We start from the raw sequence: 15994 nt of genomic DNA on the forward strand, positions 1-15994 counted from the left end.
GGGTTGTTGTGGTTGGTTTTAGCTCAAGTTCAAGTCATAATAGCCCATATGAATTATTTCCCACCACTTTGCCTTAGCTTCTGTGACAAACACTTATTGGTCCCTTTGAGGGCAGCAAGAGCTTTTTAATAGGCTGTGCTAACCTCTAGACTGAAACAACCCTTGTTTCCTGGCCTGTAGAGTTTAAATTCTCCATCAGCTCTGCAGTGTGGTTCGGTGGTGCCTCGTTGATGATGACTCTCTCTCTCGTCTCCATGGTCTTGGCTGCGCTGCCACTCCATCTGATCCCTCAGTTTGGACTGTTAGGTGCATGGGTGGGGTTGATAATACAAAAAAACAAAGGACAGGAGGAAATAAAAGAAACAAAAATGGGTAAGGTAGACGACTGAAAAAACTACAAGACAAAGAAAAGCATGAACAGAAAAACCAACTTAAATGCAGTGGCATAAGAAAGTGAAGAGAACAGAACTAAAATGAGGATGAGCAAAATAATGGGCTGAAATATCTGAAAAGCAAAAAAGAGAAAGAGAGGGGAAAGAATGCACACTGGTTATGAGGCGCATGCAATGAGGATGCATGAGTCAAACCAACAGCAAGCATACAAGTTATGGAGGATATGGGGATACAAGGCTCTTCCATCCTTACTTGTGCTGTGCAGAAAAGCCATATCCAGTGTGGCAGCTGTGGCAGTATAGACATGAGCCCAGGGGAAACGGGTTACGAAAGGCAGTCCTTCGCTGGCTACAGTGCTTCTTTGCTCACCCCTCGGTTATGTGAGAGAGCTGCAAGCAGGCTTTGCAAGAATATCTTATTTTATTTTGGATTTTTATGTTTAGCAAGACCTTTTGAGAACACATTTCATTTAAGGAATCAGAATAATAGGAGGGGAAAAGGTAATTTACACATTCATCAGCAAAGCTGCTAATGGCGTATGAAAAGAAAATGTTTTGTGATGGTGCCTCTCAGTAACTTTTTTAAAAAGTTTGACATCAGAACAAAACGGCCATGAATATAGCAGATCAAGGACGGAGAAAATGAAAAGATTCAGATGCCTTTAGCTTCTGTTAGCTTTTTTTGCCATGAGGAACAGCCTCTGTAGCAAAGTAGAAGATAAAAACCTAAAAAAAAGTTTTATCATTTATACTTCAAAATCATAACAAAGCAGCCATGTGTAAAAATAGCACCAGTGCAGCAGGAAAGAATTAAAAAAAAAAAGTGAGGTGACAAACAAGAAGCCCACCTACCTGAAAATCTGAAATTAGCTCCTTTCCCTGGTTACCAATGGGTGAGTCTCGGGATAAAGATGTCATTGTGGAGAGAAAACTAGAGGATTCTGTAAGGTGAGGGAGAGGGGAAAGGTCTTCCATTTGGTCTTTGAGGCCTTCCCCAATACTGTCAACCTTCTCTAGGAAAGTTTGCAGTTCTTTCTGGAAATTTTTCATTCTTGAATTAATATTATCCAAAAGTTCCGGCTCATTCTTACTCTCCGGTTTTCCTTCATCTTTTTCCAGACCTTGCTCAGAGGAAGTACTGCTGGTTATGTGCACTTTTGATTCATATATTAAACTATCTGTGTCAATGATGAGACGGTCAACAGCTCTTTCAAGCCTTTCAGCCTCACGCCTGATGCTGATCAAAGACTCTGTATCCTCTTTGGCCCTTGTTAGTTCAGTGGAACAAAGATCACTAACTTCTGATGGCTTCCCACTCCCAAAACCCGATGTCTTTTCATATACATCTTCTGAGTCACTTTCACCCCCAATGGGTCCCTCTCTCTTTGGTTGAGGTATATGGCCCTCTTCGTTGTCACACTCTTTCTTCCCTGCATCACTCTCAGCATCACTGTCCCTAGGGCTTGAAGTCCTCAGGCCTAGATGTGAGGCAAGATCATAGCGCTGTACATTGGATATCAATACACGATTCTCATACTGGAGTTTCATCACTTTCCCACTCAGTTCATTGATTTGAATTCGAGCAGATTTCAACTCTTCTTGTAAGGATCCACTGCACTTGGAAGCATTTTCATCAAGCCAGCCAGACTCTTGTCCAGGCTCAAATTTGAATTTATTTAATTCATTTGTTAACTGCTTATTATGATCTTCAATTTCAGAGATCGACCTCCTCAGCAGTTCTGCCTCTTCTTCTACAAACTGCAAATGACGGCGAAGCTCTGCTGCTGACTCCAGAGAGTCACCATAAGGTGAGGTAGGAATGCTTGAAACATGGTCCTGGCTTAAACATGCTCTCTCATACTGGCATCTCATATCCTCCATCTCAGCCTTAATACCTCTGTTTTCTACCTCCAGCTCCACTAATTTTCTCCCCAGAATGTTAGCTTCCTCTTCTACTAGTTTCAGACGAAGCTTCAGTTCAGCTTCTCTTGTGCTGGGTGGTCCTCCAGCTTCCCCAATAGGGAGTGGACTTTCCACATCTCCATAGATAGACTTGTACTTTTGAAGTTCTTGTTCCAGTTCATCTTTCTCCCTGCCTAGTTTGGCCATCTTCTTACGCATCAATGCTGTTTCTTCTTTGGCAAACTGAAGCTGGCACTTTAAATCAGCGCTGTCTTCCTGCCAAGAAAAATACCCCAAAAATGAAGAGAGAAAGAGGAAATTGTTTAAAATACAAACACAATGGCTGTAACTCCATAAAGCAGGTGTAGGGAAGATGAGTTGTAGCTCAACATCTTTCTCTCTCTCTAACACACGCACACGCACACACACATGCACATTCAATGAATACATAGCTGGTTAAGTGTGGAAAAATTGCCACCTTATAGATTCTCAGAAAAATAACAGCTACAAATACAAATGTTTCAGAGATTGCACATGTTTTCAGCTACTAAAAATGAATAAATTATTAGTTTCTAAGTTTAGAAGCCCTTCCATTAAAAATTATGCATGCCACCCAAAAGAAGGCCCAAAGTTTGCAAGCAACAGTGTAATTCTGCACACACTTTTTCTGTGAGCTGCATAACCCTCACTATGTGAGGCTTTAATCACACACACTGAAGTGTACATGGCTGTTTTCCAGTGTAGGAAATGATACAATAAATCATCTCAGCACTGTGTGATAATAAGTATAGAAGTTTTGTTGATTTTATAGGAGTCCAGTATTGTTGCCACTTGTAACTGAAAATCAGCTGCTACAAAATCCAATATAAAATATCTTATAGCAAATCCCAATATGTCCCACATGCCAGAGGTTCCCCGCTTTAGAAGGTCTGCAGTGACATGTAAGATTGCAGCTTCTGTCTGATCAAAAGCAATAAAATAAACTATTAACCATAAAATGAGAGATGTCACACACATGTGGAAAAAATGGTGCCCATGGGCAGAGCTTACATTTACTTCAACCTTCAGTGATAAAAAGTCCCTGTTTGTACATTACTGTACATTTATGGGAGCAATGTAGCTCCCATGCATCTCCTAGTAATGTCTGCTCCATTAAAGAGTGTATTGGCAGAGGGAGTTCAAGATTTCTACAAGGATATAGTAATTTAAGGCAGTCATATGAAAGGTACTTAGACTCATAGTGATAAACTCCTGCCCAGAAACCTACGTCCCAACTGTGGAAGGACATGAGGATCCAGCATTGGCCTCCATAGTCACTTACGGGCACACTGTTAAGACCGTATTCATGGAAGACAATCTTACTCAGCCACAAGTGATCTCCAAAGAACTTAGACTTAGATTCCCTATCCATGTTTAAAAAATGTGTACCTTAATAGTATAAACCTACACATACGTGTCTATTAAAAAATAAGCCTCGTTAAGTTCAGTGAGACTGACTTCTAGGTAAGTGTGTACAGAATTGCAGTCTGAGGTTAACGTCCTTAACTTAAATTTCTCAAATGGTATATCTCAATTAGTGCAAAAGTAACCAATTATGATAGATGTAAGTAAGTAAGTGTGTGTGTGTTATGTATGCATGTGTGCAGAGAGAAAAACATATGGCGACATCAGTTAACAAAATCAAAATGTTCGACAACATATATCTTATTTCAATTAGAACGATTAGGATTGTTTGTTGACATCTTATGTTAAATCTGGGTAAGGTTAATTTAGCATTTTCCATTTTCCTTTTTTTCATGCACAGAGCCTTAAATATTGTGAGAAATATATAAAGAAATATTAAGTAAGCATATGCTCATTACCAAACGGCATGCTAATTAAGGACCATCTCTGGTAGCAAGGCAGAGCTATTAAATGCTAAGCAGCAGGAAAATAACAGGATTATAGCACAGAATATGCAAATAAAAGTTCCATGCATTGGCTACATTAGAAATTGAAGTTAGCTCATTTGTTACCAGATAAATCTGTAATGTGAACCAATCTTAAAGTGACAGATTAGCTGCTCTGATCTATTAGACAGTCTCGTTTATCAGATATGAACTTCCACTGGTTGTGGGATCCAGTTTCTCTTAGAAATAATCTACAGCAGCCTTCTCCAACTTGATGACCTACAGATGTTTTGAACTACAACTCCCATCACCCCCATCTAGCTATAAGTGCCATAAACTAGGAAAAGCTGTTCTGTTGTCTTATCTGTGATCAACATCACCCCTTCCTTGCCATCAGAATGCCCTGCTTTGGAGTTTCATTGGCCCCTGCTGGTGGGAATACCACCAGAAGGAATACTGCTCACCCAGCTCCATTTGGTCTGCAGAAGGATGAACTGTGGCAGGCTGGTTGAGCTGGTGGTGGTGGGGACATCTACCTAATCCAACCCCATCCCCCGGGCATAAGGTGTGTTTGCATTGTTTTGCCCCTTATATTGGCCCCAACTCTAGTTCCTGAACTAGAACTGTTCATGCAAAATTCAGTCAGTGCATCCACGAGAAGGTCATAACATGCCCATTACCACCTCCTCATCCAACCTCTGTATGTTGATGAGGTCTTCTTCACAGAATCTGGGCACATACAGGGTATAGGCATGTCAGCTAATTTTACACAATGTGTACTCTGCATTTTGAAGAGAGTTCTACATACAGATACATTAGCTGCCAAAGAGCTTGCAATGTACACCAGATGCAAAAATGAAGGGGGGGGGCAGAAAGAGGAACATGAACAAATTAGGATTGCAGCGCAGAAGCTGTGATGAAATTGAGGGCTTGCTCATACTGCAAAATGTATATAAATATATATATATATATATATATCTGTATCTTTGACCAGTAGGTAGACCTGAAGAGAAAGGGATGAAAATCAAATCTTCCAACTCCTGTCACCTCCTCAATGGTCTCTGCCAGGCAGAATATGGCTATGCACTTACTGGGCTGTAAGCTGGATGAGATGGCAGCATAGCTGGTGCCCAGGAAATTGGGCAGGTGCCAATAATCCTACCTTGCGCTGAAGAAACAGTTTTCTTTGTGTCCTGACTGCTGCCTGGCACTTTCCAAGAAGCTCCATTCTGCAGCTCTGCTGAACAGAAACTTTTTTTTTCAATAAAACTAAATGCAGAGAAGTATAGCTAACACACTCTCTGTTTTCACATCATTGGATTTTTTAAACCTAATATTTGATCCAAAAAAATTGAGTACCTTAATGTAAGTGACAAAAAACACTTAGGAACTAAGATCCAGACAAGTATATGTGTTTATAGAAGGAACAGAAATGCCACTTTCCCTCAGCTGATCATATAATGGGGAACATGTTGTCAATCTTTCAAGGAGGAAAGAAAACTTCATTGACACCACAAGCTTTGAGGCTCCAAGTTAAGACATCTTTATTCATCTAGGAATATTAAATTGGTTTTCTGGTCTCTGTTTGCTTAACAGCTCTGTTGTATGGCTGGCTCTCAGTTGTTTGAAAGTAACTTTATTGTATTTGGAAAAGGGCAAATGTAGGTGGAAAATATAGTCCAGATACAGTCTGCAGTGAGCGGTAACATGGAGACTCACAGCATCTTTATCTGCCTGTCATTGTCTTCAGCTTCCATTGGCAACAGTCAGATTAATCATACAGGTGCATGAAACTTGTGCATACAGAGGCTTATTAATTCGAGATTTGATAGTTGAAACACAACCACTGATTGGAAATCTAATGCATGTGCCCAATCTATATAACAACTAATTGTATAAAAACTGGGGGGTGGGGTTTCTTTACAGGATAGGAGTAAAATTCTAAACCAAGAGTACTGAGGAAATCCACACTTTAGGAATTTAATAAAAATTGAATGCAAGCAAGGCAAGTGGATGGCTTTAACTTTTCTATTTTAATCCGGTGGAAAGAAACGGATATCTTGCTATCACATGCTGTTCAGCTCTCATGAAAAAACAATGCCTCAAACTCTGAGAGAATAACACACTATGTGTTGTTTCAATGTGTGAAGTGCCAAGATGCTCATTAGCACAAAAACCTTGGCACCAAGGATAAATTTAGTGAATGTCCCTGAGCTCTCTTTGCTCCAAATACTTTGAGACAAGGTGCTTTATTTTCCGTAAGAAAAGTTTCAGCTTTTGTCTATAGAGATGATAGAAGTGGGGGTGGGGGTGGGAATCAAAGGTGCGTATTATATAAAAACTACAAGCAATTCTGAATTGTAAGTTGATTTTAAGGAGGTTCTGACAACTTTAGCATTTCAAAAAATTGTAAATCCTGCTTACCTTTCCCCTGTGAGGTGTCAGTTGTAGCATGCCATGACACCTCTTCTCTGGCTCCTTAACAACTGGCAGGAGAACTCCCATCCTTTCCCACTAATCGTGGGATTTAAATTTAGCCTGCCTGTGAATCTGGCCATGTCCTTGGCTGCATGTCCTTGGGAGGGGGGCAGGCCCAACTGGGGTCTCCCTGGCGGGGGAGGGGGTCTTCACTCAGGTCCATTCCTTGGACATAAAATAGGTTTGTTTCTTTTTCTGTGCGCAGCTCAATTGAATAATGATCTCCCACCCTCTCTCCCTTTTTCGGCAGAGTTTCAGGTGGGTCCGCGGGAACACTTTGCTATGCAAGGTGAGGGATTTTTCCTCCAGGCAAACTGGACCCGTCTGGGTTTTTTGATTACCTCATAGCAACCGTCACACCTTTTGGCAGATAAAGCATTGTGGGGGATCCTTAATCAAGCGGGGGGGGGGGGAGGGTGGAGTCAGAAGTCTTAGCCTCTCCCTACTCTAAGCTAACAGGGTGTCACACTGAATGGATCCTAGGGAGGTCCTTCTGTCCAAATGCCCGGATGGGGGCTGAGGGCCATAGCACTTCCTAGGGTGGCAATCCTGAGGGATTGTTCCTATTTGATGTATGACGTAAGTCAATCCTAACTCAGTATCAACCCCAAATTGTAACCAGCCAGCAGATGTATTGGATGATTCAGTGTACTCAGTGCCAAAGCCTAAGCCTACGTACACCTGTAATCAATAAAAGTTGTGGCTTGTTTGATGCCAGATCGTTGTACTGTGGCTATTTTGCTTCTCATCCTCCACGCTTTAGGGGTAGCAGGCTCACTGCACCTGGGCACACAGAGGAACAGCATCAATTTGCTCGGTCAATCTTCATGTGGACTTTATAAAACATATACTTGGTTGGAAACAGGTACCTGAGCAAATGCCTTCTTTTCTTTGTGAATATCCCTGCTGCCTCTTCTCTTCAGGGAGCTCTAAGAAACACACAATTGAGACCTAATTAATAACACAAAGTTTTAGGGAGAGGTCATCAAAGTGAATCAATGCAGTGGATCAGCATTAAGTTCTCTAGTACAGTCATGACATTTTATTTCAACCCCTGAAACCTGAAAAGCTTTTTCTCTCTCTTTCTCCCTCACAAGCCTTTGACATTAACAAGGAGTTTAAACATTGTACCAGGGATTGCCAACCCAGCACATGCGGGCACCATGGCACCTGTGAAGCCTTCTGTGCTGCCCCTGGAGTAAACCCCAACCCCCAGATTCTCAGCTTTCATTTAAAAAAAAAAGTTGGTGTCGGATTCAGCTAAACAGTTGCACTAGCAGGAGCTTTCCCTGCTAGTCTGCTCCAACCTTTCAACATTTCACACACATACAAACACACACACACAATTTTTTAAAATTGCAGACACCCATATATATGAGAGGGAGAGATGGACATGTGTTGTGTTTAAGGGGGGAATGTATGAATGTGTGGTCTATAAAAGAGAGGGAGAGATGCATGTGTGTCTGTGCTCTGTATATTGTATGCAAAAAAGTAAGTGTGGTGTAGCCATTTTGTATATTTTCCCTGGTACTGGATAATGCTCCCTGTTGTTATAGGTGTGCGTGTAGGAGAAATCAATTGTTTGAGCTCCCCAGTCAGGACCAGCATGAGGTAGCTAATGTCGCATGGCAAGCATTGTCCCATTGGATAGGGAAACAGCAATGACTATGACTCTAATTTTGTGTTATGCTTTCAATTCAAACTCATAATGAGCAGAATACAACTGCTCTGCCTCCAATGGTAGCTATTTTGTTCACTTGTGCCCACAGCACTTTCTCAAAATTCAAATTTTTGCCCTCTGGTCCAAAACGATTGGTGACCTCTGTTGTAATTTAAGGCCTGTATCCAATGCTTCTCAGAGTAGCATCAAATTAAATTAATAAATATGATTAAATAAGTTCCATTAATTTCAATGGATCATCTATGTGTAGAAATTAATTGGATATAACGCTGTGTTTTTGCTTAAATAAGTACATTGTGAATGTGGTAATAATAAGCATGATTTGAGTTGAGAGGCGAGATGACGGACAGAAGCCCACATGCTTCTGAATGAGTCTAACTGATAGGTTGCACGGATTTTGCAATTACCCTAAACATAGTTTGTTTGTGTATGTAAATAAAAGCATGATACAGGTCCACTAAAGAATTCAGGAGTTGTGACATTTGCTTGGTTCTCACAACACGAGAAACCAAACCCATGGTTAGTGAGAAGACAGCTTAACAAGGAGTCCACATTTGGCTGGTAAGCTAAACTAAACCTTTACTCGGTGGAGCATGGCAACAAAAAGGACCAGGGAGGAACCAAGTGTTTGTGAGATCGTCTCCAGGAGCCTGCACATTTGTGCAGTGCCAGAAAGCCATAAATTGGCTTACTATGTTGTCCACACCAGGTCAATATATTGAACTATGGCTGCATTCCCAATTACCTGGGAATAAATTTCATTGAATTTAATGGGAATTACTTTTGAGTAGGTTGCACTGCAAATAGGCTTGGTTTTGTAAATATGTTCTTAGACTCAAATATGCGAAGATTAGTAGAAACATCTGTAATGTCTGGCCATTAGCTGTAAATAAAATTGTTGCAGTTTTCTTCCTGACTGTCTGCTTTTTTTAAAGCAAAAATATATTCTAATTAGTTTCAAAATGATCAATTGACACCCCCCCCCCGCCCCGGCTATTGGATGATTTTAGCTGCTCAAATGCTGTGGGATTACAATTAATCCCATTTCCCCTGTGTTCTGACCATCATAGCTATTTACAGTTCACTCATATACAGCAGCATATGTTCAAAATACTCTACAATTTATTTTTATTCTTTGCATGTTCAAAATGTTAATCTGCTTTTAAGATTACTGTGATTTGTTATTGCTGCATGTTGCAAACCCTGTCCAAGAGAAGAAATGTTTTTTGAACACCATACTATTTAGAAACATAATATGTTTTGCAATATTGTGCTAGAAAATTCAGAGTAGGTCACAAATGGGATTTATACTAGGATGACCATTACTTATTTCTCAGCTTCCATACATAAAAGACTCACAAATACATTTTACCCAGAAAATAAACTGCTTAATGCAATATGAAGCACAATCCAGAATCACATCCAAGACCTTTAAGCACACTGGTAAGAGAAGAGTAGCTGCTATAGGCCTCATTTTAACAGCAATTTTTTTTGTAGTACTTCATCTATTTTATATACTACTCTGCAGCTAGGCTCTTAAATGATTATATTCCTCTACACATTCTTAGACTTTAATACAGTACACCATAATTAATAGCTTTGCTAAATATATAATCAATACCTTAGGCTACATTTATAGTCAACAGCTTTGGCTAATGCTAAATACAATCTTCATACATGCTAGCGTTCTCATTTAGGCCTTAGGAAAATATTTTTAGCAGCCAATTTAGTAACACGACTTCTCTGAAATCTAGTTCCTCATACCCAGTAATAACAGGAAGTATGGGGCTACATCTGCATTATATATTTAAAACACTATTATACCCCTTTAACAGTGGTGTAATCCCCCAAAGAATCCTGGGAACTGTAGTTTGTTAGACAAATCATATTGCCCTTGGAGAGCTATAATTTCCAAGAATCCCTGGGAAGACGGATTGATTGTTAAGCCACACTGAAAAAGTAGCCTCATAACCTCGTTTGTTCTAATTACATCGTAAGTCCAGAGGGTGGCCAAAATCTCCATGGGCTAAGTAAAAGTGGTGGGAATTTCGTGGGAGTTTCCAGATCAAGTTTCTGGTACCTAATTTAAAAACCTCCTACAGTTAAATCCTTATATACAAGAATCTTTTCCCTTATCTAACAATAAAATGTTAAACTTCAACCGTATGCATATCAAAAAGATGGACTGCCACATCATATTTTTCATTTATCACAAAGCCTATTGTCATCATGTGCTAGCAGCAAGGCCAACACAATGTGATGGTGACAAAGGGACCAAGTGCATCCCAATTTAGGGATTGTTAACGCTTGGTAGAGTAGTGCAGCCATAAGCACATTCACAGCTGTACCACTGGTACCAGCTAAGGAAAAGTGTGAGGGGTGCTCCTTCCCTATGTCAGCTCCCAGGCTGGTGAAGCAAAGATACCTGGGCCATTTAGGTAACAAAGAAATGGCTCTATGCCAGCCAGCAAATGGGTGGGCCTCCTTCCCTCAACTCGCTGGTAGTCAGAAAGACAAAGGAGTCTTCCTCTGATGGAAAACAACCACCCATTGAAGACTCAGTCTTCAATGTAGACTCAGTCCACTGTGCATAGTCAGTCTGTGAACATCTCCAGTCTGGGTACATCTCCATTTCATTCACTGAAATTTCTGTAACATCAGATTCTCTTCAAATCATCATGGAAAACGTTAATTTGGCAAATGGTATGAGGTATATTCCATTTTATTACACATCCTGTATTACATTGCAAACCCCTTTAATGTGTGAAGGAAACAAAATTATTGACATGGTATTTTCCTTCCTCCTCCATCCAGTTCGGTTAAAATCACGATCTCATATTGATGTGCAATGGGAAGTGTGTCATACTGAGTGCTGCTCCTCTCTTAAATGAAGCAGATGCAAAAATGTGAAATCTCTATAGAGCGTCTGTTCTTTCAGTTCCAACTTTACAGGCATACTTGCTGTAGTTCTTCCTGTTCCGTGGCTTTGCTTCAAGTTCACACATCAAAAGAGGAAATCAAAACCCATGGGCTATTATGGAACTTTAAGTGGCTTTCAAAGAATTGCCTGATTCCAAGATGAGGTGTATGTTGCACTATCAAGTTAATGCAAATGCCATTGCTGTTGCCTTTCCTCATTACGGTACTTCCTTTCCTCCCCCACCACTCTGATATCTCCCTCAGCAGAGCTACCATTACATAAAGGACAATCATTGGAGCCAGTGACCTTCAACAGATCCTTTATAGTCTGCCCAAAGAAAGCTCATTGCGGGGGAAAACAAAGCAGCCTGAAATCCAGATCCTGTATACTCATGCTTACAATAGACAAGTGCCAGGCAAAAACTGATAATGGTTAAGGCTTTCTACATGTAGAATCCTTACATATGAAAAGTAAGTTTGCATCAACCAGTCTGACTGCAGGATGTATTAATGTGAAAGGAGCAATGGCTAGCATTGTGATTTACATAGTGCACAGGACCTTTCAAATCCAACTTTTCATCCCTCTTCCTAATAATCTTGTAAAATAGGGTGTAATTATTAGTATTCCCAATTGCTCTGATCTATTTATTTGCACTTACCCACTGTTTATTTTGATCTCCTCATTCTGTAATGTGGACTACAATCAATTATGCAAATTTGTTATAAAAATAAAATTCAGAAAAAACCAGGCAGTATTGTTTATTTAATATTTCTCCAAGAAATTCAGAGCAGCAGCTGTTTTTATTTCAGAACTGAACATATTGTACCAGCACTTTCATAAATCCTTTTAGGTGTAGTACCCTCAAAAAGTTTCTTGTAATAGAATATTCTAGATGCTAATGTGCTATGCCAAAAAATCTTTGCCTGTTCCTCTAATGATGTAATTTGCAGTCTCTTCCAAGTTCAGAGTTAGTAGATTCGAAAAACATTTCTTTAAAAAATGATACTCTTGATGTAATTTTCAAATTGTTCATATGATATTCAATATGACTTTCTGAGTTCAAGCTCTGGGATCAAAAGGACCTCTACTTTCTATGAAGTATTAGGTAAAATTCTAAGGAGTTGAGAGATTAAACAGGCAGCAACACAATCCCCTCTGCACTGGACATGCCCCAGATAACCTTTATAATCTACTCTTGCCCATCTATCTGCTTACAGTTGTAAAGCACCGTTTACTGCAATAGTGCTTCTGCTGTCTTTCCCATTCTCTCTCTCTCCTATTCCTCATTCTGCCCAAATCTCATAATACAAATGATCAGAATATGAACAGTCACAACTTTCTTACAATGGCATTATTAATAAATCTCAGAAAAGGGGTTTTGAATACTGGTGGGCGGTTTTCAATTATGTTTTACTCAGAGTAGACTTAATGAAATTAATGAACTTAATAATGTTCATTCATTTTAGTGGATTTACTCTGAGTAAATCTTACTGAAACAAAAAAGAATATTGATCAACCTAATAATATAAGATCTATTGGGTGTTATCTGAGGTGCATCCCACAGTCCATTTTCTTTTACAAAAATGGAACAAAAATGTAAAGAAATGTGTTGAATTATAGAAATATTCTGATATTGCCATAATGAAAGGTACAAGACAAGGGTGTCCGTTGTCTCCGTTGTTATTCATCTCGGTCCTGGAGGTCTTCCTAAGAACTATAAGAAACAATGAAAATATAAAAGGAGTAACTGTGGGCGGTAATCAATATAAGGTTAAGGCCTTTGCCGACGACTTGGTTATAACTATTGAGGATCCCATACAGAGTGTAAAAGAAGTGATAGAAGAAATTGAATATTTTGGTCAGGTGTCAGGTTTTAAATTAAATAGGAAAAAAACTAAAATAATGGTTAAAAATTTGGATCAAGAAGCTATAGAAGAAATACAGCAGCAAACAGAAATGAACGTGGTAAAAAAAGTAAAGTACTTAGGAATCACGTTAACTCCTAGAAATATTGACTTGTTTCAAAATAATTATGTACCAGTTTGGAATAAGATTAAACGTGACTTAGACGTATGGGCAAGAATGAGATTATCGTTTTGGGGAAGAATTGCAACAATAAAAATGAGCGTGCTACCGAAAATGTTGTTTTTGTTTCAGATGATACCAATAATTAAAGGAGTGACCATATTTAAAGAATGGCAAAGAACAATGTCAAAATATATCTGGCAGGGCAAAAAGCCGAGAATTAAATTTAAGATATTAACAGATGCAAAAGAAAGAGGAGGCTTTGCCCTGCCAGACTTGAAGTTATATTATGAGGCTTCGTGTCTTTGCTGGTTGAAAGAATGGATAAAATTGGAGAATACGGAATTGTTGGATTTAGAGGGATATGACAACAGATTTGGGTGGCACGCTTATCTATGGTGTGATAAAAATAGAGTGCACAGAGGTTTTGAAAGCCATATTTTTAGAGGTACGCTAATTGAAGTATGGAATAGGTATAAAAACATATTAGAGTCGAAAACACCAATGTGGTTATCCCCACTGGAGATAATGAGCACGAAAAAAGTCAATATGACAGGAGATTGGATTACATATGAAAATTTAATAATTAAAGAAGGTGATAAATGGAATTTGAAACCATATGAAGAGGTTAAAGAAAAAGTGTATGATTGGCTGCATTATTTTCAACTGAATGCAATGTTTAAAAAAGAGATGCGGGAGAAAGGTTACTCAGGAAAAAAATCAAAGTTTCAGCAAGAAATTTTGAATAGTGATGTAAAAGTATTGTCAAAAATGTATAAACTATTACTTGAATGGCATACAAAAGATGAGGAAGTTAAAACGGTAATGATTCAATGGGCTAAAGATTTTGGTTACAATATACAATTTGATGATTGGATAAGGTTATGGAAAGAGGGAATGAAATTCACCGCATGTACTACGATAAAAGAAAATGTGATGAAAATGTTATATAGATGGTATATAACCCCAGTGAAACTAGGAAAGATGTTTAAAGTTAGTAATAAATGTTGGAAATGTCAAGAGAAAGAAGGAACATTTTATCACATGTGGTGGGAATGTAAGAAAGTGAAAAGCTTCTGGGAAATGATTTATAACGAGATGAAAAAAATGATGAGATATACGTTTGTAAAGAAACCAGAAGCACTGTTACTAGGCATACTAGGTAATGACGTTGAAAAGAAAGATGTGAAACTATTTAGATATGCAGTTACAGCTGCTAGAATTTTGATGGCCCAAAAATGGAAACAGGAGGAAATGCCAACGAGGGAGGAATGGAGAATGAAACTGATGGAATACGCAGAGATGGACAAATTAACATGTAAAATCAGAGACCAACGCGATCAGAGGTTCACCGAGGACTGGAACAAATTTACAGAGTATATCAAAACTGTGTGCGATCAGGAAATAACGCTTGTTGGATTTCAGGAAGCTTTGTGAAGAGAACAGTAAGGAATGTTGTTTAAAAGGAAAGATAAAATAAGGATTGTTAAAGTGCAACACATATTAAGGAATGTGAAAAGTTGTGAAAAATATGGAAATTGTCAGATAGGTTGACGGAAGTCTATAAGATGTATAAGTTAAACTGGATGTTAAATGGTAATTGGATTGGTTATTGTAAATTTGAATAAAAAATTAATTACAAAAAAAAAGAATTATAGAAATATTCTGTAAAGCAGATATGAAACTGTTCCTATGTATTAATTTAATTGAAAACTTAATATAAAATAAAACAATAATGTGTACCAGCAATTTGATACCTTTGACCATAAGTAAACAGCACTGAAATGTGTGATCACTTATTTAATTGTCAATAAGAGAAGCTATAACGATACTCCGTTGCAGTCAGAAGTGGCAAAATAACAAGCAGTTAAAGAATTCAGCGGTGCAAGTTTTGTCCCCTAAGGAGAGCTGCTGGATAGGATTATGATTAGCCAGGGGCGTCTCTCCGCCAGGCTCTGATGCGTTCTCCCAGTGGGAGAGAGGAGCTCTGCTACTGGAGGGCCCTGCTGCACCCTCTGAAGGCATGGGAATTTGAGAAGTTACCACCTGCAGTGTTCTCACCAACAGTAAACAGAATAGTGTTCCAAAAGGGGCCATTACTGGAGCAGGCCATTCAATCCATTCTTGCTATGCTCCCCTTAGAGGGAGCTAGTATTGGACAAAAGGCGGCAAAGGAAACCTGCCCACAGGTTTCAGCTCTACAAATGCAAGCAGCCTGGTTTCAAATGTTTCCCAGCTCCATATAGGAATGCTCAGTAAATTTCCTACAATGGTGAAAAAGAAAAGTCTAGTCATCAGAAGCAGGTCTCAATGTGCCACAATGGCTTATACTTAGATAAGTGCACCTAAGATTGCAGGCTTTATTTATTTATGTGACTTATTACCTGTTTTATATTAAAATCAATTCCAGGGTGGGGTACAAGATAAAAATATGTAAGACAATAAAGTAAAGCAATATGCAAAACCAAGAAACAACAACAACAGTCTAGTCATTTTAAAAATAATGACGCGAATTTTCAGTCTTCCAGAGGCAAAGCCTGAACTGGAATTTTTTTACCTAGGAATGCCCGGTCAGGCCAAAAAGACACCAGACGTAGAGTGCACTTTAAGTAAGTCTACATATGAATTAGATTAGAGGTGGAAAAGACATGTAGTCATCTTTCCTTGGCACCATTATATTTTAATATTTTATTATATTCTTGAGTGC

General features: G+C 39.0%; 1 protein-coding gene across 11 annotated transcripts in view; it reads right to left on the reverse strand.

Moving 5' to 3' along the window:
* MTCL1 (microtubule crosslinking factor 1) overlaps nt 1-15994 on the reverse strand; it is a 92449-nt gene that overhangs the window by 34434 nt on the left and 42021 nt on the right. For 4 of the 11 annotated variants that reach the window (XM_083622457.1, XM_083622465.1, XM_083622461.1 and 1 more), the window contains exons 4-7: nt 7531-7590; nt 5346-5423; nt 1245-2570; nt 144-299 (exon numbers count right to left, since the gene is read on the reverse strand). In XM_083622457.1, coding sequence (XP_083478583.1) covers nt 144-299; nt 1245-2570; nt 5346-5423; nt 7531-7590 — 1620 coding nt within the window. The remainder of the gene's footprint in view (nt 1-143; nt 300-1244; nt 2571-5345; nt 5424-7530; nt 7591-15994) is intronic. The other 7 variants (XM_083622459.1, XM_083622464.1, XM_083622458.1 and 4 more) reach the window with 3 other exon arrangements.

Source organism: Podarcis filfolensis (assembly GCF_964270895.1).
Source record: "Podarcis filfolensis genome assembly, chromosome: 7".
In the NCBI taxonomy this organism is placed as follows: Eukaryota; Metazoa; Chordata; class Lepidosauria; order Squamata; family Lacertidae; genus Podarcis; species Podarcis filfolensis.